General features: G+C 34.7%; 1 protein-coding gene across 10 annotated transcripts in view; it reads left to right on the forward strand.

Annotated features, from left to right (window-relative positions):
- Positions 1 to 26,614, forward strand: part of RALGAPA1 (Ral GTPase activating protein catalytic subunit alpha 1) — a 129,865-nt gene that overhangs the window by 32,345 nt on the left and 70,906 nt on the right. For 5 of the 10 annotated variants that reach the window (XM_083863647.1, XM_083863649.1, XM_083863641.1 and 2 more), the window contains exons 15-25: positions 367 to 604; positions 1,058 to 1,219; positions 11,815 to 13,386; positions 15,300 to 15,424; positions 17,535 to 17,751; positions 18,652 to 18,828; positions 22,087 to 22,239; positions 23,831 to 24,024; positions 24,149 to 24,247; positions 24,381 to 24,536; positions 25,971 to 26,099. In XM_083863647.1, the coding sequence (XP_083719773.1) occupies positions 367 to 604; positions 1,058 to 1,219; positions 11,815 to 13,386; positions 15,300 to 15,424; positions 17,535 to 17,751; positions 18,652 to 18,828; positions 22,087 to 22,239; positions 23,831 to 24,024; positions 24,149 to 24,247; positions 24,381 to 24,536; positions 25,971 to 26,099 (3,222 nt within the window). The remainder of the gene's footprint in view (positions 1 to 366; positions 605 to 1,057; positions 1,220 to 11,814; positions 13,387 to 15,299; positions 15,425 to 17,534; positions 17,752 to 18,651; positions 18,829 to 22,086; positions 22,240 to 23,830; positions 24,025 to 24,148; positions 24,248 to 24,380; positions 24,537 to 25,970; positions 26,100 to 26,614) is intronic. The other 5 variants (XM_083863648.1, XM_083863650.1, XM_083863644.1 and 2 more) reach the window with 4 other exon arrangements.

The raw sequence follows: 26,614 nt of genomic DNA on the forward strand, positions 1-26,614 counted from the left end.
ACTGATGGATTTTTATTATTTCTTAGAGAAGTCTGTAATTTCTTAGAGAAAGCTGTAACAAGTAATTTTAAAGTTTATAGTTGTAAAGTGCTGTTGTGGTGAGTTCTCAGTGACTGGGATCTGTAGAGTCTCCAGTTATTTTAGCAGAACAAAAAAGAATACATGAGATAATTGGTCAAACCTGTGTCTAAGTCAGAACCCTGTGTTAAGACTTGATAGTTCATTAAAAATCTGTGTGTACTGGTGAGGAAAAGAATGTCAGGACTACACAGAAATTTCTGTGACAATTTGAAATTTCCTTTGAAACAGTAACATTTGAATACTGTTAACTTATGTCCACAATCCAACTTTTCTCTGTTCTTTTAGACTCTTATAGTAGCTTGGATCAAAGCAAATCTAAATGTGTACATTTCTCGAGAACTTTGGGATGATTTGCTGTCTGTAATGTCATCACTGACATATTGGGAAGAGCTGGCCACTGAGTGGTCACTGACAATGGAGACACTTACTAAAGTATTAGCTAGAAACTTGTATAGCCTGGACCTCAGTGACCTGCCACTGGATAAATTAAGTGAGCAGAAGCAGAAAAAACACAAAGGCAAAGGTAAGACAACACTGTATAGACATCATTTGGATTTGAGCTGGTGTTGGGCACAGGATAATTTTGGTCTCACTTTTTTTGTATACCTAATTAAGCATCTCTATCACCTGAAGTAACCCTGTTTCCTTAAGGCATATCTGCTTTTTAGACCTACCACAACATGATCACGTTATTTCTGCAAATAGGCACATATGGAATGTAGTTCTTAGAAGTGTGTTGAATTTAAACTAAAATGTTACACTGTAGTGGGTTATGCCTTTCTCCTTTTATCAAAGCAGTTAAATATTTGAGTCCCAATCATAACTTGTTGAAAATAACAGACTACTCAGCTGGTGAAAACTAAGCCATTGCATTGATTTATTCCATCCAGCTTTAAAATTTTTTGAAAGAACACATCTACTGTCATCTGGCGATAGCCGAATAGAAGTGAATAAATTTGCAACTTTATTTTGGCAGGAGTTGGGCATGAATTCCCAAAGTCTTCTGTTGATAAGTCCTTTTCTAGAGGCTGGAGCCGTGATCAGCCTGGCCAAGCACCAATGAGACAACGCAGTGCTACAACCACCGGCTCTCCAGGAACAGAAAAGGCAAGGAGCATAGTACGACAGAAAACAGTTGGTAAGTGTCTGTAAGAGCTGATAAAAGGGTAAGGTATTAATAACTGACTTCTGTAGCAATCTGGATAGCTTCTTTCCACAAAGGTGTACTATCGATAATGATTTACACATCAGTTAAAGCGTAAATTATGCCTTCTTATGAGGGTACTTACCTTTGAGGGTAGCTGAATAGCTTGTGCTTAGTAGAATTATAGTCACTGCAAATGAATGTAATGCAGTTGCTATATTAATTCTTAATGAATTTGATCACATGCTTAAAGCTAGATTGGAAAATAATACTGTTGTGTGTATATGAAGGAGGAAAAATCTTGGAGTGGTTTGAGCTATGGTGCTGATAGGTGGGTAAGAAGGTTTCGTAAGTGTGTGTTTTCATACACTGCACAAGATGGGTTGGGTATTTTCAAACTGCAAAGGAAAGTGGGGAAAAATATATGTAAGTCTGCATAGTTTATATAAAATGTGCTTTTACTATACCCCCAATATTGCAATAATGAAAGATTGACACAGATGTGTTCAATTCTCCATTTCTGAAGTCACCTATTTCTGAATTTTATTACTTGCAGATACTCTTTGCTGTGTTATAAATGAGTTATGCTGAACAATGCTTTAGGTGAACTCCTCAAAAGAAGACTCGTTTGCGCTCATATGATTTTCTTAGACTATGTTAACAGGAACTGGTCTACAAATTTCTTTACTCTCTCCCTCGATGATCTCAGTGCTATTGCTTACATGAAGGAAAATTAGGCTGGTTCTATTTTGTATTTAAAAGAAGAACCTCTTAAGGAATATCTTTTACTTTTTTACGATCTTCATAGTAGTAGTGGTTTTGGTCATTGAGTGTTGTTGCTTCACTGAAACTTCCTGGAAGTAGGTACATTCTAACCCAGTTTTAAAAATTTGGGATGCATATTGGCAGTTGAATAAGTAATTGTGCTAGCTTTTCAGAAATTTACATTTTCTTTCTTTTTCCAAAAATATTTGGTTAATTTTTTTAAGTCACAGAGATTATTTAGACAAAGTTTCTGTTTGACTTTTTGACATTCCTCAAAATTCTCCATTTATTTTTTTTTTCTCTCCTAAAGCTCTTGTTGATGTGGGAGAATTAATTGTCCTGTAAGGCATACAGAAATGAGAGAAAATTAAGTCCCTACTCCTAAATTTCCTGGCTTTTTTTGCACATTCAAATGCTACACAGCTTTTCCTATATCTCATGCTGACGGCACCTAGTTTTCCTTATGGATCACAGATACTTTAAATGTAATTTCTGCTTCTCTGTCGTCTGTGATTAACTGTAATGGTGGTTTTGTTTTAAATCTTAATTGTCTTAACAAGATAAAGCTCATGTTAAAAATTCTCCTTTACAAGTTGTTAATATTTCAGATATTCTGTCAAAAGGTTATGTTGTTTGGTCAATTTATTAATGCTTTTGTTTTGCTGCAATTTGAAAGATGGCTATTTATATGATGTTAGCCTTGAAATGACTAGAATTTATCTTAATCAAGCTTTATGTTGACCTGGTTAGCAGCAAAGTAATCTGATTTTCATTTCCCTGCACTTTAGCTTCCATGGTTTTGTTCCTTTCCTCCAATTATCTTACATATTTGATATTAATAAGCCAAGTTTGCATTACTGCAACCAGTTAAAATTTCAACTCTATTCATGTTGCAGAATACCAATTGTGGACAAGCATCCCAGCATTGCTAGGGTGATTTTAAAAGATGATAAATCCAAAAAGAGTTACCAGAACCAGAATCCCAAACTCTTTAGTTTTTTAAAATGTTAATGAGGAAAATGCTACAAAATCTTACCTATATCTTAACTGTATGGAAATAGTTGTTTGTTACTGCCTCTCTGGTTTGCAAAGAGAGCTTTTCAACTGTTTCTTAATCTGTGCCATTAATTCAGGGTCAAATAATAAATAAGCACAACAAGTAAAATCTAGCACGTTTCGCTGGTCAGATCTCCTCCTTCAGTTTATCATTAGGTCTGCAAGCTAAGTCTGGAATTGAGTCAGACCTTAAATATGTTGCATCATATGTGATTTGTATTACATTCCCTTTGATTGTGGGTAATACATACTCTTAATATCTGAGTAGGGGGGATGTGCATATTGAATATTTTATGGTAAGAAAAAGCTGGAGTTTCTTTTTCATCTGTTTTATGTTGTACACATTTTTGTGTACATCTTTGCACCTCTATTTTTTGAGCCATCATCATGCTAGCACACATTTATTGCTGCACCAAATATGTGTGTGTGCGTGTTACTCAAATAAAAAACACAGCTATTTTGATATGCAGTGTGTACATTTTTAGCCTGAACTTACGTAAAATAATTTTTGGAAAGGGCCTTTAAGCATAGTATGCATATGGGTTGAAAAATCTGTAAGCTTAGATATGGGAGTTTGGGCTTAGACAGCAGGTTCTAGTCCTATAAAAATATTGTATCAGAAAGGATTTACTTACCAATCGTTCTGCTTTTGTATAGACAATAATGGAAGGTTATAAACCATCAAATATCTACATGTTCTGACATTGCCTGCCTCCACCTAACTATTTAATTGAATGTAATATGGTGGGAAGAAATCCAGTGAAATTGGAAAGAAAATTTATGTTAAGATTTGTAATCAACACAGTATCCAATATCAAAAGCTTGATTTATTTAGAATAATTTACCCTGGAAAAGATCCTTGGTATTAGTGTGGGGTTTTTTTCTCTTGCCTACGTGCATTTTAAGTTTCACAATGATGAATGTAATACATCTAACTATAACTGTATCCTGAATTTTATTACTGTATCTCTGAAACAAACTGATACTAAAGCCTTACACAGAATTGCCTTTTAGAAAAAAATAGTTACTGTCTTACAAAGTTTACTAGAGCATTGCTTCAGTCTTAAGAGGTCTGTCTTTCTGAATTGTTTTTTCAAACTAAATTTAAGACTCCACTTAAGTTGTGCTGCATTTGTCAAATGTATCTTCTGCTCAGTGTGACCTACCCAGGCTATCAGCATGTTGTTATTAGCAACAATTCTTTAACCTGGTTTAGAAGTGTGATGTGCTCAATTTTCACTGCACTCCATTCATGTACATCTGATTCCCATGCAGATCAGGAGCACTAAGATCCTAACTCTATATTCCATGTTGTTTTGAAAATATAGATATAGAGAGATCAGACTGATTAAGTATTGCACTGACAATATTTATGCTAGATACTCTGAATTTTCCTTAAAGAATTTGATCAGCAATGATTTTAAAAAGTTAGCAAATTTACAACAGTATGAAAGGACGCTACAAGAAGCAATGGATATTACTTTTTTAAGAATTTCCAGCTTACTTTGAGGTTGAATGCAGTATGAGGTCATGCTCTGTCTTACTCTGACAAAGAAAAGCAAATTTCAAAGGTTCATTTAAATCTATTAGAAAAGCTGCAGATATAACCTTGATTGTAATACCACAATTCTTATGTACATTTTGTATTCTGTAGGACTGTTCGCAGGATGTGAGATATGAAAAGGTGAATAAACATAAGATTGGCAAGATTTATCCAATATCAATTAAAAGCCAGATCCCATGGATAAAAAAATTAATTGCTTTCTTGTCAAACCATTTCACTTCAGTAATTTCTTTTTTAATGTGAAACTATAATAAGATTTATTGCAAATTTCTCCACACAGAACTGATCATTTTCTCCTTATGATTTTGAGAGAACATGAATTCTCTTTTGGAGAACATGAATTCAGGAGTATGAGTATATGCATAATACAGAGACACATTTTCAGGATAATATCAAAGGAAACTAGAAAAATATAAATGTAGTAGGAGTTACATTTTCTGTTAAAAAAAAAACCAAACCAAATTCAGAGTGTTTGCAGAGTAACTTTAACTTAGATTTTTCAACCCCTGATGCACTGGGAAAATGTGTTAATTAGCTTCTTGATTTCAAATGCAAAATCTCTGTAATCATCATGATAAAGGCATTGTTGCTGCTTTACATAAAATTTGAAATCTCAGAATGTCTTATGTGTCCACTGATTTTTTTCTTTCTTACAGCTCTGCCAATATCTGCCGTGCTGAAATGTTTTAATTTTTGAATTTTCTTCCTTTTTATCTTTGTTTTCTCTGTTGCTGCTTTTTCTGTGACACAAGCCTTTCATTATAGTCACTCTTCTTTTTTCCTTCCCCACTTCTTTCTTTTCCTTTTTAAAGCCATGAGAAGCCGATCCATTGGTGAATGTGCTCTGCCATCGGCCTATATACGCAGTGCTAAAAGTGCTCCTGTTCTGATCCATACTTCCAAACCCTTCTTGCCTGATATTGTTCTCACTCCCCTTTCTGATGAGCTTTCAGGTAGTGCCACCTCTGCTAATTTCTGCACCCCCTTTATCACTTTTTTAAACCTTCTGCTTTCAAATTCTACTAAACTATTAAATTTTTCAAAGTAAAAATACTTTGGGGATGGTGGGAGAGGGGAAGAGATTAAGAATTAATATTTTGAGTTTTGTAAGATACCATGCTATTTTACAATTCATTCTGGAACTGTTAGAAGTTAGTGCTGTGCCAATGTTAACTATCATAAAAGAGAAAAATTGAGAAATCTCTTTGTTTTTCCAATTTATTGGTAAGCAGCAATATAATATCTGTCTACCAAAGAGTGAAACTAATCTAAAATTTTTATTTTTGATGAGTGAGGGAGGGAAAGGAAGAACTTAATTTTACTTATTTTTGCCATTTACGTCCTTCTGTGTAAGTTTTTTAAATTCAGTGTCATAGACGTTGTGTGAACAACCATGATGATACACCTCAGCTCCCATGAAAAAAGAATATGGTATCATATAATATGATTTAGAGTACGCCTGTTTTTCATTACTGTATAAAAACATGAAAAAAATCTGTAGTGTGGAATTCTCAAGTGTGATATTTTGGTGTTATTTTCCAAATGATCCATTTTTTTAGGATTGTGGTTTTCCTCAACATTCTGTTTGGTCCAGCAGGGTGGTTGGCTACAAGCTGGACAGTAGCTTACTTTTCTTTGAACAAATAGATTCAACAACTAGAATTAGCACAGACTATAAAAATGCATGTTTTCAGATAATGTAATTTTTCCAGATATTACAAAGGTATAAATTAGTAATGTGTTAATGCTGACAATCATGTTATGCCTTTATGTCAATGAGTGGAAAAAAAAAATGAAAGCACAGTGGGAGGACTATATATAGTCAAAATGGCATAGAAATATAAGGACTTCATGACAATAATATTTTTATTAAAGATTTTTTTTCTTTTCTGTCTCTCCTACCTGTCTTTGTTACCCAAGAAGTACCAAGAACTGTATCTTCATAACTGTATTTTGTCATGTGTCACATGTCACAAAATTCTTATTGTGAAACAGGAACTTGATGCCTTAATATTCAGTCTGAAAACATTATTGAAAATAATGAAACATCAGGAAAGTTCAAATAACCCACTCTAGAGAAACCAGACTTTCACAATGAACAATTACATAGTATTTCAATGCAATTCTTGACACCACAAACAAAATGTAATAAAATACAAATTATAGGTAATAATTAATAAAAGTATGAATGCAAAGAGTATCTCTTCTGAGATACAAGTGATTATAACTTTGAAAATAGAGATTTTTGTAGGAATGATACATAAACAACCTATTAGAAAATGGATCCTACCTGGCCGTAGCATAGTTGGAAATAGTCAGTGCTTAATGGAGACCTTAAGAACACTCACAGAAGGGTTATGAGCTTTCAAAGTGAAATATTATTTTATCGCATAATCACTGATATTTAATTACCCTTTCTTAAACAAGGCAAAAGTGCTTTTGTAGTCTGTTTTATCATCCATGTTTCTGAAAAGTCCTGGCTTGCATATTATTTCTAATGTGACCCAGACCTGATGACTCTCTTGCTGTTATTCTTTATGTTGATATTCATCCAATTCAAAACCTGCATGACTAATGTAATTATAAAAGTAAAGTGACATTAGAGAACCTTTGCACTTCTAACAGAAAAAGTCCTAAGCCCTTCCTGGGGTTGATATCTTCTGAAACAGATGGGTGTTGCAGCAGCTTCATGATGTTCCCAGGAATCTTGAACATTGCCAGAAACCTAAAAAATTCTAGTGAAAAAAAGCAAGCTGTTAAGAGTGTTGATGGGGTAATAGCAGGGAAAGGGAAACACTGTCCAGTGGATCAGAGTGCACTTTGCTCTTTTAATTTTCTGCATTTTTAATTGTGCTCTCTCTCTTCTTCCCTTTTTATTTAAACATGAAGCTTTATCATTTTCCTTGCCTTTTCTTCCTACATTAAATATATTATTTTCTGAAAGCCTTCTGTTTCCAAACATACAGCATGTAATTTGGGAAATAATCAAATTATTTCTGTTGTAAGTGTGTTCTATGTAATGAATGATGTTTAGCTAGTTGTGACAGCTGTTTGTCTTATTACATTATAATTATATGTAATATACCTGTTATCTAAAATGACTTTACAATCCAACACAACTTGAAGGGGAGGACATTTCCTCTGAAAAGGAGAGGAAATTATTCCAGAATAATAGGATGCCTAATATTAAGGTTTTGGAAGTAGTTTTCAGCTTCTTTTTAGCTGTGAAACTCATCATTGAAAGGTGAACCCACTGAACTGTGGTGAATCTAGACAGGTAGTCTAACAGAAAACATTTATGACCAAACTTTTACTTTATGTACTGTATATTAATTTTCAAGAGTAAAGCAGTAAGTCAATAAAACCTGACTATAATTTGTGAGACATAATATGAAGATCAATCAGTAGGTCGATAAAATATATTGCAGAAGTTCAATTCATTGAACAGTACATTGACATCCAGTCATCTAGTGTCATAGAGGATGCTTTTTATAAATTGTAATTCCTTCATGTAGTTTCTGTTATGCTGTATTTCCATGTGCAGAATATTTGCAACTTTTCAAGTAGTATCTGTAAAGTAGAAGTGATTTATGCTTTAAGGTTTTCAGTAAATTAAATTATTTGGTATAATTTGCAAATCCGCAATATTTCCTTTAGCCTGTCAGAATCATAGGAAATCCAGTCTTACACATTTACAAGATAACTAGTTCTGGAACCCTTGGGGATTTTCAGGTACAAGACCTGAAATAAAGTGTCAATGAGATGTAGGCAAGATTCCTAGAAGCACTGAGCAAACTAATTAATTGCAGGTGGGAGATTTTTCCTGATCTACTAGGACTAAAAGAGTCAACTATTAACATGAAAAGGAAATGTATATTATGCCTTTACAACCTTGCTCCCAAAGCATCAAATAATCATTAAGATGAAATATAAAAAAATCATAACTGTAATGGCAGTATGGCTGTAATTATTCTTTAATCCCAAAAACTCACAGAATGCCTGTGTTCTCTTAAAAACAACCCCAACTATTGAAAGCTCAGAAGCAAAACATGTTATTTTTTCTCCACTTCCCAAATGGACTTTACATGATGAAAAACCTGGCCCAGTGTTATACAGGGATTTTCTATCAGCACTCATGCTGTCTTGTCAGAATGGGTCTCTCCATGAGTTTGTATTTTAGCATATCTATCTCACACTTGATGCTGAAAAGCTGCCATCTCTTTTTGCCTTCTAGCAGCAAAAGGAGAGGCAAGGTTCATTTAGGAAAGTTGTGATTGTGTGAGACTGGCCAGATGTACCAATTACAATGTTTTCTGTACTGTACCATATGATGAACCAGGGCAGTGTTTCTCCTAAGGGTGCTCAGGGTCAGATACAGAGGGTCAGCCAGCTGGCACACAAGCTCCTTGGGAGTTTTGGGTGTCCCAGTCTGACTGTACACCTGTGTGCAAGGATGAGCCCTGATTGTGAAGGAGCAGTTCACTTGGGTTTTTAAATACTGTCTGTGTTTTCAGTGCTGGTATTACAATAACATTTTTCATTTCCTTACTTTCTTCCTGTTCTACAAAAAAGAAATCTTTATTGGTGCAAGCACATATTTGTTTGAAGATGTGTACTTGTATGTGCTTGTCATGAATATGTGAGGACCTACAATTAATTCTGGATCAACATTGAAATGAATCTAGCTGAATTTATTTCAATGTGTGGAGCTGCTTTGTGTGCATTGTGAGTTCTCTGTCCGATTATTTTTAGCATCCTAGAAAGTTCACGATCACTGCATGCATGCACGGCATGGGATTTCTAGGCTGCTGCTTCAGATAAGGTTGAGTTTATGATAGATTTGAAAAATGCATACTGAGGGCTCAAGGTGAGATGAGTGTATCATAAGTTGTATGTGTTAATCTCATATATATATTTTTGACTGAATCCTGTGGTAATTTCTTTGCAGCTGTAAGAAATAGCTTGAGACTACACTAGCATAACCTCTGTTAATCTCTGCTTAAGTCAATAGGGAGTTTGAAATAACAGTTCCAACTAGAGAGAGACACGATTTGTTTCAGAGGGTGTTAATTCATGTAGTTCATAATAAGTTGAACAAGAACAATGATGGGAAATTTGTTGCTTATCAAAGCTGAAGAGAAAAGGAATAATAGATTGTGTTGTATTTGATGATTTTTCAGTTCATGTTTATTTTCTGAGACAGCTTGAATGTCTATTGTTTTTTCCAATATAGATCTCTCTATTTCCTGTCTAATAGCTTCTGTACAATTCAGTAAACTTTGTGTGAGGTCAAACTCTTACTCTCAAATTTTAACTTCTTTGAAAAATTGAGCATAGAAATAGCACTTTTCATCTTCTTGGAACACATGATTATTTAAGTACAGACATATCTCATTCCTCTGGTTTATATGCTTTGTTCAGACAGAGAATATGAGAAAATGCAGCTCCATTTCTAGCACTCTCAGAAGAGTGCAAGCAGATCAAAACAGGCTTTAAGGGGACTTCAGATTATCAATATTCAATATTACTGAAATATATAGAGATCAATGAAATAATAATTTGAAATACTTAATAATATATATATAATTTAGTAATAATATAAATATTTAAAAATGTAATTACATACATAGTTACTTTATTTTAGCTGTAACACATCAAAATTAGGGAAGGGAAAGGGGCTTAAATTTTGTCCTAAAATTAAGTAAATTCACCATTGCAGTCCTGAAATTAAGCCATCTAGATAAAACAATGAGGTAAGTCTGTTTATTGTGGCAAATAACTTTTACTGGTGTTTATTTAAGCTATTTACTGTTATTCCTGAATTTGAAAGCATCTGCAACTTTTTAAGTAGTAGGTAGTAAAAAGTAATCTAGGGAATAAAGGATTCTATCAAAAAGAAAACCAGCAGAAAATCGAGTAAACTGATTTTACCTTGCTATTTAAGTGCTTATATCATAAAAGGACTGGAAGGGATAGCAGTTAGGTTATTTGTCTGTAAGGGATATTTAGTCTTGCATACAGTGGTAATTTGACAGTATACAATATTCCTATACATAGTCGGAAATCTGAAGAGATGCATGAAGATCCTTTATTTTTGTGGAAGATGTGAAATGAGCTGAAGGTACTTCTGTACAGTTCCTAGGTGATCTATGTTGGAACCGCAGGTTTCATTACCGTTAACTATGACTTTTACTGACACTAACATATTAAGAGTCTCAACAGAAATAAGGAATAAGGAATCGCTAATTTAAATGGTAATAACCATTCCATATAACCATACAATAAAGTTCTGATCTTTTCATAAACAAAAGTGGGTTTACTCTAATGTTAACTGTTGTGAAGCTGCAGGATGTTTTTTGGTATCAGAGTACTTAATTCTGTAATTCTCATGTTACATTGCCTGAGTAAAACTGGAAGAAGAGGGGGAGGTAAGCTCTTCATTCAAGGGAATACCTTCATTAGGTATTCAGTTTCATATTTTAAAGATGAGAGACAAAACGTCTTTCTGAGGTAAAAGGGTATATCTTTAAATTGTTATGTATAGTCATCTTTTCTGTATAGGGCCAGCTCTTCCTTGTCATTTAAAAGCTTTAGTCCTTAGGTGTACACTATATTGCGTATCCCAAAATACTTATAATGATGTGATAGTATTCTTTCTGAAATCTCAGTAATTTATATATATACACATATACATATACATTTTTTAATTAATTGTTTGCTATTTCAATAGACAGCCCTAATTTTCCCAAAACATATCCTTGTTGTCTTTGAAGTTTCCCATTTTTCTGAAATGTAAATTCCACAAAAGGAGTACTGCAATTGAGCCAGTTTGTATTCCAATAACCATTTCCTGAACAAGCTAGCTGGGGTAATATTGGTTGAATTATTGAACTTATTGGCACAGCTCTAGCTTTAACTGCATTTCCAAACGTTCCATGATCTCACTGTTTGTTCTCATGCATGTTAACATTTAAAACTGTGTTCTGATGGTCTAACTCATATATATTACATTCTGTACTGGATATAATGTGCGTGTGTTTTTAACACTCTAGTATTGGAAAAAGTTTTTTTTTTGTAGTACCTAAGAAAACAAGGTTCTGAATTTTTCTGGCTTTTAAAGTCACATAATTAGGATGTAGTGGTAAATATCTATTGTCTCTGTATGTAAATTTTTGTGCATGTTACATGTACTTTTTTCCCACAGACATTGATGATGCTCAAATTCTTCCACGTCCACCTCGAGTCAGACATTTTTCTCAGAGTGAGGATGCTCCAAGTGAAGTTTTTGGTGCATTAAATGAAGAACAGCCACTGCCACGAAGCAGCAGCACCTCTGACATCCTGGAACCATTTGCAGTTGAACGAGCCAAAGGTGCAGTTCCTGTCATTGACAGTTCATCCCATCATGCTCCAAGCTTACAGAGTTCCACTGAGACCTCTTCAATGCATAGATCCACTGAAAGCCATATCACTGATACAAATAGCAGAGAGTCCTCCTTGGAAGTTGGGGATAGTATTTATGACCATCTTTGTCATTTAATAGGGCCGGTAGAATTTGCAAACACTGCCTTTGAACAAAGCCAGTATGTTGACCTTGAAGGTGAAGATGATCTCCTTTCCTCTCTGAGAGAATATCTTATTAAAGAAAAAGAAGAACTTTGCGGTAACTTTGAGATAGATAAATGTGAGGCTTCTGCTCATGAAGTTGATACATCAGTAAGTAGGAACGATAGATTACCACTGGATGGAGTAGAAAATAGAGATCAGACTGGTCAATGCACAACTAGCAACACTGTTGCAGAAAGAGCCAATAACACAGAGCTGCAACTAGAACAAAACCCAGGTGGCTTTATAAGTAATATTGCACCTACTCAAGTAGACTTTTTTACAAGAAATCAAGCACTCAATAAAGCCAGACATTTAGATATTGATAAACAGTATGGAAGCGTGTTTGATCATGGCTCAAATAGTCCTAGCAGCAAAGAAGGGAAGAGATATCTGTACAGGCAAGCAGCCACTGAAGCTGATGTAGATTTAGTTGTGGAAGCACCGGTAGCTGAAAAGCATAAAAGTGCCCAGTTTAATGAAAAGGTGACCAACTCACGTATTGTCCATGCAAAGAAAATTCTTCCTAAAGCACAAGTTGATCCTCAAATGCCTCGCATCACAGGCACGAGCAAACTGGCACCAACAAAAAGAAGTATATCTGAAACTGTAACGCATAGGGCCAAAATAATGAAAATAACAACTAAAAAAAGAAACAGCGTTCATGTTACTTTTAGGCCATCTACAGAATCGGTTCAGTTTTACAATCCTCTTGAGAACAAAGAGGCTGCTTGGAAAGCAAGACTTCGTAAACTTGGTGGATTCAGTAGTAGCAGTAGTGGTAGCAGCAACAGCAGTACCAGTGCAAGCAGTAGCTCATCAGCTGCCACAGAGCTGGTTAGACCTGGAATATATAGGCATCTAGATGCAGTCAATGTTGCTTCAGCTGGCAGCAAGCAAGTTAAGGAGTCTACAGAAACTCAAGCAGCTGTGTTGCAGAAAGAAGGTCTTGCAGTTAGTCAGTTCCAATGTCGTAGTGGCTTTAGAGCATCAGGTCAGGAGTCGGCACAACAGCAGGGCTCCCTGGGTGGTGTTTATAAAACTGTTGTACATGCTCTTTCGAAGCCGAAGGCAAATGTTTCCCCACAGAGGCAGAACAGAATGCCAGCAGAGGCTCCACTGAGGGATCTGTACAGTCATGTAATGGGCTATTTTGGAAGGAAAGCTGCAGGTGAGCACTAACAGTGTGCAGAGCGCAAAAGGAGAAAGGCAGCACCAGTTTGGCTTAATGCAACTGAAGCAAGCTCTGATAAGCAATCAAAAGGCTTTGGGATGATCACTGCTTACCCTGTTTGGTTATGCATGCGCCTATAGCCAGCTGATTTTTCTCCCAGCATAAGTTACATTTACATACTTTAAATTACTAATTTTTCTTTTCAAGATATTTAGTTGAACCTCTTTGCTGCTGAAGATCATCAGGTTAGGGAAGAGGAAGAGACAGTAAATGACCTAATAAAGGATTAAGCCTTGAGACTTTTGAATTTTCATCTACCATGCAGAGCCTTCAAATTAAGCCTACTGAATGATTGGCAATGCATATTTTATCAGAATATGTTATTCCACTCTGAGTGTAGTTTCTTTGTCAGAAGGACCTGGCTCCCAACCAACTAGATTGAACTAATTGTATTTCTGGTTCATTTAGTGTGTTTTCTTCTTCCTCCTCATCCTCTTCCTCCTCTTCCTCCTCCAAAACAAAACCAAAAAAACCCCCCAAATTTACATCTGGAGGTCATTTTAGATAGTTTTTAAAAAATAGTCTAAAATAGCAATCTGCTATTACTGGAATGATTTCGTTACAACAGTTCTCTGAGTCTAATCATAAGGTTTTGTTTGAGTTTGTTTCAAAACATGTCATAGGCCTTCCTATATTCATTCATCCAAATGGCTGCAGTTAAATCTTGGCAACATCTTCCATTGCTTTCTTTTTTTTTCTTTGAATCTTGGATGTTCATGAAGGTCTTGTAACAGTCTTTCGCCTGCTAACTATGAGACCTCTGTGGACTGATCAAAAAAGAAGGCTACGACTCTAATATACATTTTCTTAGTTCACATAACCGTAAATGAACAATAAATTAACTTTCAGCAGTAATGCAGGTTTTCTTTTTTTCCCATTGTTATGCTGGCATGATTAACAGAGGATTCTGCAATGCATCCTGCGTCAAGATGTTAATGCCACCTGAGGGCAGTCTCTGTAAGCACAGCACCTGAGAGCGGTACTGTCACGGGTCTCACAAAAATGATTTGCTGCTCTTCAGAAATTGGACTCCTGAAAAAGACATATCTAGGAAGCACCAATTTTAGAAGTACCTGTTACTTAAAATCCAACATTTAACAGAACCTCGTTGTTAGAGTAAACTGCACTGTGGTCTCATGAGAGATGACACTGAGTGAAAAATTTGTATAGAGAACATGAACTGGAATAACTTGAAGACTTGAAAGGCTAATATCGTAAAGTCAGGTGTAACAGCCACAGCTAAATATAAACAGTATAGTTATATCAAAAATATAGCACTAATAAAGGAGTGAACTACATGTATCGTTCATAACCATTGATCATCTAGAGTTAGAACTTGCATTCCATGTACTGGCATGTAATTTTATTATGTAACATTTTCTTTGCACTATTTATACTAACTATACACTGCCACATTGCCATTGGTCATTAGTATTTATTGCAATCTAGTTTACTTTTTCCACTACATTGCTTTTCATTAGCAATGCAATGAAGAAGAGCCTAAAGGAATCACATAATTTTAGAATTTGTTACTTACTTGTGATATGGAGGAAGAACATATGCATTATCCTTAAAGCAAGCATTAACAACTTTGAGTAGTGCTTACCTGTAAGCTTCCTGCTCTTAAAGGTGGAATTGGAAATCAACTAACCCCTGCTTAGTGGGAAGAAGAAGCCATACTAATTCTGAAAGTAGAATCTGCTTTAAAAGAGGGACATTCTTTAAATGCATGTTTGGCAATTTTGATTTTTAAATTTCTGTTAATTAGCAGTCTTTTTCATTTGTTACATTTTGTTTTGACAATGTCTTGATGCGTTCTTTACTATAAATGGTTGTTCATTTGCTTTTAGCTAATAGAGAGGATATGAGTCAAAAGCTGCACCCTATTGATAGTGATATTGGCAGTAGCAATACAAATGTTCCTGACCTCATGGATGAATTTATAGCTGAGAGACTCCGCAGTGGTAATGCACTGGTAAGCCTTTAAACTTACCGTTCAATACTTAAGTCTCCATATATATGTGAACTTGTCAATGACATGATAAATCAGTCCACTAATACGTATTTCTTTCGTTTTTATGAATGAGAATTAAGAATATTGCTTAATTATTCCTTGCCTTTGGCACAGATTCTTGCCATTTTATATCATTTATGTTTTCATATCTATTAAATCTTCATCATGGAAACAATGCAGAAGTTACTGTCAGATGAATAGTGTCATTGAATTAAACAGGCTTAATTGCTCCTGCAAAGATACCTTTACATAGACACCTTCAGAATACTTGTTTAAATGTGCATTTACAGTCCTCAGCATGGTATGTAATTGAGTAACATGCTGTAGTACAGTACTGTTCTCTACAGGTATAGTCAGGTATAGTCAATCCAACAGACTACAAAACTACTCAAATATATATTTTTTCCCTTGTTTTAAATTTTATTTCACTTCCAAGTGTTGAATAATTTCTTGTAAATAGTTCTCTGCTACTCCAATCAACTTTCCATTTGCTTTCTTCCTACACTTTTCCAGAAGTGTCAAGTTGTTTGGAATAGTATTCATAATAAGGAATTTTAATCCATTTTAGATTAAGAATTTCTGGTTACTGTTGAATGCTCACAGAAGGAGACAACTGATTTGAAGAGATAAGTGCTGATTAAGTAGTAGCAATAGGGAAAATACTAAAAGTTGCAAATTAAGAACAGAATGGGTTCCCATTTAAAGATGGTGTTTCAAAATTGTTTAGTTCCTTTTTCTTGAAAGTTTACAAGGTCATTTGAAGACATGCTCCTGGAAGACATACTCATATAGAAAATTCTCGGTAAGGAATTGGTGATAATAAGGGACAGAAGAAGATTCTTCAAAGTTATTAAAAAAAAAATTATTTATCATCACCTTTTATAAATGGCAAGAGAGAATCTGTAGCATTTGTCCATATATATACTTCTTTTTCTCTTTTGTTTTGAATTCATGTTTATGAAACTTGATTGTTGGCATAAAGTATCCTTTTTGGTAAGTCTTGAGTTACACAACAAAATGTTAACTTGTAGTCTATGAAAAAGGTTAACTTAGTCTGAAAACTAATGAAACAGAAATCATCATAGCTAGTTTCAGAAGAGAGAGAGGGAGGGATTACTCTTTGTTTTGAGAATTTATACTTTCTTCAGGCAGCAGAAAAGAGCTGAGATAAGTTTGAGTAAATACTCTGAAACTACCACTAATTTTTTAATTAGCACACAACAACAGACATGCCTTCTTAAAACAGTACCAACTTACTAAGATTAGTTTTGGATTGCTATATTTATTGAATGCTAAAACCAATCGTGAAAAGCTTATTAGTCTGAGTTAACCTAAAATTAGTAGTAGAGTAGTTAAAGAATGCACAACTGACTGGTCCTAGTATAAAAAGAAGGCATCTTTAGTCTCTTAGTGCATACAAATTTCAAGCCATTTCAGATAATGGCTTTTCTACTGTGATATCTCTTCCTTCTTAAACAAACAGTGCTATCTGTGAAAAAAAATGCCTTGAAGAAAGCCTTCAAATAGATCACCACCTTACTTGTACATGAGCAAATCTGCATGCCTTACTTCTGTTATGTGTGGTCTTTCACATTCCAAACCAGTACTGAAGTGATGTTTTAATCCTAAGATTAATGCATGAATTAGTAAATTAATTTGCTCCTTCTATAAATGAAGTTTTTGATTATAGTAGAATGGTCTATAGGCCATCATGTCTGAAACCAAGGTTAACAACTTTTCTTTAGTTATTTAGATGTAACATACTTTTTACCTATTTTTCTCTCTCATATCTTACCTACCATGTGGTCCATGCTACTCTGAATGCTAGCCTTTTACAATGTGTGTCCAAAAATCCACTGTGCCAATAAAATTTATATTTATGAAATTCTGTGACTGCATGGGTTCTTCATCCAGAGGTAGGGAAAGTCTTGGTTATTTAGAATAATGGCAATTTCTGGTTTAGGTACATAAGCACTGATTGTTACATTCTGACTTCAGCAAATGTGGGATTGCTTTTTCCATTTTATGTAAATAAGCCATCCATGATAATTTATGTATCTTCAATGTTCAGAATGTGACAAGAAGAGGAAGCAGCCCTGGCAGCCTGGAAGTTCCTAAAGACCTTCCTGATATATTGAACAAGCAGAACCAAATGCGTCCTGTAGATGACCCAGGCGTGCCTTCCGAGTGGACGTCACCTGCCAGCGCAGGCAGCAGTGACCTCGTCAGCTCAGATAGCCACTCTGACTCCTTCAGCGCCTTCCAGTATGAGAGCCGCAAATTTGAAAGCAAGTATAGTTTTTCAAAAGTAATAGCATTTCTTGTTAAGGTATTGCAAATTTCCTTTGTTTTGTTTGTTGCTTTATTTTTTTTTTTCCCTCCGGACAAAGTTGTATGTCAGCAGTTTTCTGTAGAGAGAGATTATTTTGCTTTTCCATTGAAATCATTAGCAAGTTAATGGAGTAGGAAAAGTTCTTACAAGAGGCAATTGTTTTTTAGTATACCAAAACTAAAGAGTATTGGAGTACTACTATGCAAAGAGGAAAACGTAATTGAACAGACGTTAGAAAGCAATATTGTCTCCTCCGTGGAGCATATCTGTTTTGCACAAAATACAAAAATTAAAGGTTATTTATTTTGGAAATTATTTTAATTATTTTGAAAGTATTTAGGTAAAACCTAAAGAAAGGCTTCTGGTGTTTTTACAAATAAGTCATGGCATTTAAACCTACATTTCAGCCTGACTTTTTTTTTTGTTAGTGTTGAGGATAACATTTGTTAGAGTATCATTTGATATAATGTTTTTAGTTTGAAGCTAGTGCTTTTACAACAACCTTGAATATTTCTTCCAGCTTGTAAATTCTACAAATAAATTCCTTAATGTCTGATTCCATTATTTTTGTGTTATTCAAATGTAGGTGCACTTACAGCAACTAAGCAGAATACAGACATGCAATGAGAATGTCTTCTGCAGACATCAAGTAATGGGTTTATGACAGGAAAGAGAATATTCATAATAGTCAATTCTTTCTGCTGTTGCATTTATTTAAATTTTGCAACAGCGTGATAGTAGCATAGAAGATGAACATTAAACGTTTCTGTTTAGTTTGGAGGTCCTGTGTCTCTGGGTTTTTTTGTATTACTGGTATTTTTATGTCATAAGTTAATACAATGCTCTCCTCATACAGATTTCGGCTTTGGCACTGAGGCAGGGACACCAGTTTCTACTGATGTTGATGCAATTTCAGGACAGCAACAAAGTGCGGAGGAACAAGAAGTGGCCAGTCTAACTACACTCCACATAGATTCAGAAACAAGCAGTCTCAATCAGCAACCATTGTCTGCTGAAGCTGCTACTATTACTGGTAAAGTAGATTTAAAAAAAAAGTATTTCTTTTAGAAACTTTTCACCCATCCTGAAGAATGCAACTTTCGGCTTCTGCCAAGAATCTATATTCTATTTAAGATGATTCTTTTGTTTCAATTATTTTGTGATTGCTATTGAAAAGTAATATGTGAAACAATGTAAGTGGAAAACCTTTGTCTGACTTAGTTACCCATGGTCCTGAATCTGTTTTAAACCCTTCATGAGAAAACCTATGCAATTTCCAAGAAGAAACTCTTACCACAATAATGTATGTTAGATCTCTGACAGGTGTGTTTCTATTACTGGTAATTAAATAATTTATTTACATGGAATGTTTTTGCTTTGGAAGGTTTTCACAGTGCTCATTCAAATGAGTATATCATGAAGTATCTTGGGATTCTTCTATATGCATTCATCTTAATTTCTCTTTATATTGTCTGTTGTGTAACTCAGAGGGTTATACAAAATGTTAGTTAGTTGGTCATGTAACATCACTTTCTGTATGTATAACTGAAAAGTGATGCAGTTACTAAAACTGAATGGGCTCCTGTCTGAAAGAGAAAATACTTCTCTATGAGGATGATCTGAAAGAATGGTCTCTTGTCTGGTTTTGTACATGAGAAGTAAAGATGTCCATAGTCATTTTCATACTCCTTGTTCCATAGTTCTTATATGCTGTGGTTCCTGTTACAACCCTAGTTGTAACAAGTAACAAGTTGCAGCAAGTATCTATATTTCTGTGAAAGTTTATACCTACATATTGTGTCTTATTCTCTGTTAGAAATCAAGTGCTGCATTTTCATAGACATGAAAAGACATCTTTACTTCCTCTGCCCTAATTTTCACTTTTTTAAAAGTACCCTTTTGCTAAAAGAACCATGGTATTAGCTTTCATGGACATTGTTGTTCAGCTTGTTCAACAATGTTTATCTTGACTCGTGTTCTCTTCATTTTTCTCTTTGCTGTGTGCTTGTTGAATGTCCTTGCTGTAAGTCTGTTCTTTTTCTGTTTGTTTGTATGTCTTTATATGTTAATAACTTCATTACTGTTTGGTATTTTTGTCCAAGTGTGCTCTATAATTTAATTGATAAGATGACAATTAATGACTGAGTTGTCCATTGAGAGATTGTGGTTAACTCTTCTTGCTTGAACCATTATTTTAGAGAGGCAGCTCTTGTTTCTCACTTGCATTTAGCTGGGTTTCCTGAGGAAACAATACTTGTGCAATTGTTTTGTCTGTCTCTGACTTCCACACAGCCAACAATATTGGAGGCTATTGACTAATTTTTGCTAAATTGACATATAAGAAAACAGAATGATGTTATTTTCATTGATATTTTATGAAAGATAGGCAGCTATCTAGTGAAAATTGTATGCAGACTCTAATGATTGAAGCTGCAATGTGAATTTCATTATATTAGATGCCAGCAAATCAGCACAGAAACTCAACTCAAAACACACTCATAATAAACAAGTTTTCAGTGTTTCTGATCAGAAAAGTACTCTTTCTAAATCTGAAGGATTTTGGGAGGATAATTTCTTTTGGGTATATGGACATTTCATCATATTCTAAGTAAATTATAAAGTTGGCTATTTACTGCTGTTTACTAGTCCTAGAACAAGTTGTACCCATGGGAGTCTCAGTCAAAGTTGGATCCACATTTGCTGGAGTATCTTTTAATGACAGACTCCTGTAGTTCTGCGAATTTTCCGTAATTGTTTCTGTCCATTCTCTTCCGTCATATGGAGATCTCTTTCCCTCCTTCCTCTGCTCCCTGCCTTCCCTGCCTGCTCTTCTTTTCCATCTCATTCACTTTCTTTCCCTCTCTATCCAAATCTCTCTCAATTTGTCTCTTCCCCATCATTCTTTCTTGTACCTTTTTTTGAACTACTTTCATCTGTCCCCAACTAACAAGCAGAATGGAAATTAAGTAAGAAAATACTTCCTTGAACATCTTTGAAGGGTGTATTTTACTTGATCTCTGCAGATGTGTGGAAAACTAGTGGTCAATAGCAAACAGGGATCCTTTCTAGCCACATGACACAATAGTCTGTGTGTGAAGCAGTAGTGTCCCTCTATCCTGAACAGAGGTGTTGATTTAAACTGATAGTAAAAGCTTCATTGTCTTGGCCATTTAAAGGAGATATAGACCTTTGCAGTTTAACGACGTAATAATGATTGTTTACTGCAATTTCTGTTCTGATAACAGTGATAACATTTTCTGTCAAATTCTTTAAACAATTTATTCTCTTTATAAGAAAGAGCACTTCTCTCAAATGAGAAATGTTCTTCAATTATTCTCACAATAATTTTGGAAAATTACTATTTAAAATATTTTACAATTGCTGTCCCTAAACTTCACTTTATCACTAATACTGAACTTTTCTCATATTTCTGTGTCCCTGTTACGTTTATCTAAGAATTAAAAGTAAAAGGAATTCTTCCATTTTAATGTGCAGATATGTCGAAAAGTCTGTGATGAATATTTGTTCACTTTTTGTCCTCTGGTGACTGTTCCAGCTAAACTGAGCTATTTATAAGGATCTTTAAATTTGGGATGTGAAATGTAAGATAGTACAGAAGAAAAATACAACTACTTATTCCCTCTCCACAGATCACACAGGAAAGACCACATAATTGCCTAGAAAGGTTGCTCAGAGACTATCATAGAAAAATGCCTTTGTAGCACTGTCATTCAGACATTTGTGATTTCCTGTTTTAAAGGAAATAACACTCCTCTAACCATACAGAACTCTCCCGTCATATGGATTTTCTCAGCTCAGTCTGTGGAAAAACACCAAAGGTTCAGTTAGTGGTTTGAATTTTTATTCATTAATTAACTTGCATGCACCTATAATCCTGGAAAAGCATTTGTTCCAGGAAAATTTTTGCTTAAGCATTTTGCTAGATAGAAATTTAGGTGAGGGAATGACATGAGAAATTTGACTGGTTCAAAACACTGAAAGTGTTGCAAAACAAACACATTTAGAATTATCTGGACCTAAAATAGAGGTCTGCTAGTACACTTACCTGTCTGACTTTGATGTTCATCTTTCAGCTTTTCTGTATGTTCTTCATTTTCTTTCAGAATACCCCTCACAGGGAGATCTGCTTACTGTTTTATATCTTTTCTTGGCCCAATTTGATACATAAAAGCAGCTCAGTTTTCTGTTAATGCTGTATTTAGACAACATTTCAATAGCTCAAGAAAATAGAAAAGGCTTTTAAGGTAACTGTTAAAAATTACATTTGCAGGCTCTGAAAGTGCTTCTCCAATCCAATCTGCTCTTGGATCCCGATCACAGACACCCTCTCCTGCCACTCTTCATGCAGATCATATTGAGCAGAAGGATCTGCAGCTGGATGAGAAGCTCCACCACTCTGTTTTACAGACGCCAGATGACCTAGGCAATATCTGGAATAGAAAATACAAACCTGTTCTTTCTTTCTTTCTTTCTTTCGTTCTTTCGTTCTTTCGTTCTTTTGTTCTTTCGTTCTTTCTTTCGTTCTTTCTTTCGTTCTTTCGTTCTTTCGTTCTTTCTTTCTTTCGTTCTTTCTTTTGCAATGTAGTAAAGTAGCTGGTATCACATGAGTTGAAAACAATCATGTAAAAGGCTATTTCATCTGCACTTCAAAAAATATTTAATTACAGTGACTACTTTTAAAAGCAAACAAAAGCCTTTTACATTTTAACCTGCATTTCACTAGAAGTTTTAGCAGTGGATTAATAGTCCATGTATTTATAATTGTTCTTTTGGTTGCTTAGAATTGTGGCAGCTTAATCTAGCATGTGGTCCTGCCATGGAGTGTTTTATCATTGATGTACAAATAATAAGACATATTTTCAGTAATCTTATAATTTCTCCATGCAAGTTTGGTTCGTTTCCCTTTCATATTTAAACCAATTTGTAATTAAGTCAACTATCTTAGCTATCGAATTCTAAGATACATTTTCTTTGTAAATACAATGTGAACATTTCTCCCACATTTGGTCTCATGGAATCAAGAGTGTCTGCTATGTATTTCAGACCTTATTTCTTCAAGTAGCCTACTGATGGACAGAAAGGTTGTTTTGCTTTGTTCTTTAAAAACTACAGCCTAGAAACCAATAGTGTCTCTACCACAGTGGCCCAGAAGTTCAAAAGAAGAGACTATGTGATCAGGCTGAATTCAGATTTAATTTTGATTTGGTATGCCTGTGGGAACTATGAGATTTTCAGAAGATCCCAGCGAATTATACACCTGAGGAGATGGAATGAAGATTCTGAATGCCTGCTACTCTCAAACTGGCTCTAGTTTTTTTATCTAGTTTTTCATGGATGTTTAAGTAGTTAAGCGTGATCTGTGTAGACTTGAGCCATCATAATCTATTGGAAGTTTCTTTATATGGACAGTCTAGATAAACCATCTTCCACCTAAAAAAGAATATTTATTTGTATAGCACTGCTTGTTGAAAGAGCTAGGTGGGTGTTAGGACTGGGGTGCTAAGTTACTGGTTGTTGCCTCTCCACTTGTACAAATTTACTGTTTAAAGGACAATAGCTAGAGAAAAGTTTAGTCACACTTTTCTCTTTGATTTGCATTAACGTGCTTTCCTAGTAGATTCTATGAAAAATAGTCATTATTAGGAAAAATGTAAAATTGAAAGATAATTTTACTTGAAAGCAGCGAGGGGGATTTCTGGAGATTCATTGACTTCAAAGAATGTAAGAAAATACTTACAAAAGGAGTGGCCTTACTAGGTCCATCAGATGTGTATTAGAGCTTCAGCAGTGACTTTAAATGTTATTTAATGAAAGAATATAAGAAGCAGGACAATTCTTCCTCTACAGAGTTTATAATAGACAAAGTTTAACATATACAGTGGTTGAATGGGTAAAAAATAACTTATTCTGAAAGCCCAATCATTCACTTTTAAGAAGACTGTATTTAATAGTTGTATCAAGTTTCCCTGTTCTGGAGAGGTAGATCTCACAATACTTTTTTTCTTCTGTTACAGAAACTAGTGACTTCCCCTCAGAATGTTGCAGTGTGATGGCTGGGGGAACACTTACAGGATGGCACGCAGATGTGGCTACCGTGATGTGGAGGAGGATGCTAGGAATTCTGGGAGATGTCAACAGCATCATGGATCCAGAGATTCATGCCCAGGTTTTTGATTATCTGTGTGAATTGTGGCAGAATCTGGCCAAGGTAAAAGAACTGGATCTTTTCTCCAACATGACCTGTTTGGGCAGGATTTTCAAAAAGAAAAAAATGCTGCCTTGTATATTTCCCTTAAATAATTCTCTTTCTGTTTTGTTTTTAATAATTGCAGATAAGAGACAATCTTGGTATTTCAACAGATAACCTAACTTCACCATCTCCCCCAGTTTTAATTCCACCACTGAGAATTCTAACACCATGGCTCTTCAAGGTAAATTTGAGCACTAAGCTGTGAAACAGAAATAAAAGTTAACGTAAGTGTAGAAGAGTGTTTAATGTATTTTTTTATTTATGAATAATAAATATTGTTCTAATGAATAATAAATACTGTTCTAAAACTGTAGGCAACAATGCTGACTGATAAATACAAACAAGGAAAGCTACATGCTTATAAGCTTATTTGTAAGACAATGAAACGAAGACAAGATGTTTCTCCAAACAGGGATTTTTTAACTCATTTCTACAATATAATGCACTGTGGACTTCTTCATGTTGATCAAGTAAGTTAATTATGAAATTCAAGATAATATAAATGTTATGACTGAAAATAAAATTCTCTTCTCAAAAATACTCAATGTATTTTCATCTGAGTAATTTAACTTTGTTTTTGAAATTCATGCTGTGACTGATTCTTTTTCTAAAAAGAAAACTTTGCTAAATGATCCTCATGTTCTTGGTTGTATTCAGAAATGCTTTTTTTGTAGTCCGTTTCAAGGAAGTATGAGGGCAGAAAAGGTACTCTCTCATTTTTTATTGATTGTATGTTACAGATTGAAGTATGCAAGAAAGAGAAGGAAGCAGATCTCTAAAGTCTACTGTTCTTCTTACTTGCTCCCTGATGCAACAGTTTAGCTAGTAAATTGTGCTCACTACAGTGGAGGACTTTGTTTCTACAGCAAGTATAGGAACCAGCAAATTTAAATGTACTGAGCGTATCTAATCAGTGGGAATAGATCTTTTACATAGGTTTTGATATTAAGAAGTCTGAAAATATTTTATGGCCTAAATACTTTTTTTAAGGTTTGCAGAAGTGTAAAAAAATTTGGTTTGTGAACTTTTTTGAGGAATGATTATAGGCATGGGGAGATCAAAGGTTCAAACAACCCAGTTTTCTTTAACTGGGAAGAATAGAATTTGTTCAAAATTATTCCACAGATGACTATGGATAGAACAGATCTCCAGTTTCTGTTCTCTAACAACCATTAATGCTGCTGTTCTTGCTGGATTGAAGATCCTCCTATGACATACTACCATTTAGTTGGATATTACTACTAATAGAGAATTATTCAAAGGAGAAAAGGGGAGGGGGTGCCTATGTGTAGACTTGGGATTTTTTTTACAATTAAAGCATTTTTTACTTTTTCAAGTACTTTTGAAAAAGTTGCACCATATACAACGATTTTTGAAAGTGCCTCACTAAGTCTACAAGAACATAATATGCTGTGCTGATTAACTGCGTACCAGAAATGTTATGAAACCCTTCGTTGTCAGTCTTTAAATTTTGTTTCCTTATGGGTGTGTGGAGGAGGCTAGTACCTTTTCTAAAGTTATAGTCAGACAATACTATATGATTAAGATTATTAAGTTATATAATAGCTGGTTATCTTACTATATCTCTTCTGTACCTATTCAAATGAATGGTTAATCAGCTACAGAACTCTTAAAAACTGACTGTAAATTATTATATGAACTATTGTCCAAGCTTAAATTGACCTATAAAGTATACCAAGTTTACTTACATTACTATGAGTATACTTAAGGAATTTATCTTTTCGTGCTACTCTTCTCTCACTAATGAGTGTCTTACTGGCCACAACAAATTTTCTATCTCATAATTTTATTTTCTACCTTTGATGAATACCTGCCTTTTTAAATTCATTTTTCATCTTGATTCGTGTTGATACTCTTCCTTTTTTCCCTTTTCCTTCTGCGAGGATATTGTCAATACAATCATCAAGCACTGCTCTCCTCAGTTCTTTTCACTTGGTTTGCCTGGTGCTACCATGCTTATTATGGATTTCATTGTAGCAGCAGGAAGAGTTGCTGCTTCTTCTTTCCTCAATGTAAGTATTCTTCAGTTAATTCTCATTTATGGGTGAGGAAGAATTTGAGAGAATACTGAGCAGTATATTTTTCCTTGACTAGGGTATTAAATTGATCCCAGAATTCAATGTAGTGGTCATCAAATACAAATAATGTTAGTGATTTATTCTAGAGCACTACACACGCCTCTCCAGAAAATATGCGAAGAATGCAAGAATTACTGTTGAAGTAGAGAATCTTATTTTAGAGTTGCAAAAATTGTGGTGACCATTTTTCTGTGCTTGAAGATGTTTTAAAGTAAATGTCCATTTTGACTATGATTTAATTAAAAATATATTTATTCCTCCATATCTCTAGTTTGGAATGATTTTTATGATCAGGCTTGAGAATTCAAATGTGCTAGTGTTTGCACTATTTGCATTTTTATTCACACTTCTGATTTTGTTACTCAGGCAAGTGCAGCCTTATATAGTAATACTGATGTGATTACCTAGGGGCTGTCAGCCATGCGTGTTGTACTCTCTCAAATCCCCCA

Source organism: Zosterops lateralis (assembly GCF_965231275.1).
Source record: "Zosterops lateralis genome assembly, chromosome: 6".
NCBI classification, from domain to species: Eukaryota; Metazoa; Chordata; class Aves; order Passeriformes; family Zosteropidae; genus Zosterops; species Zosterops lateralis.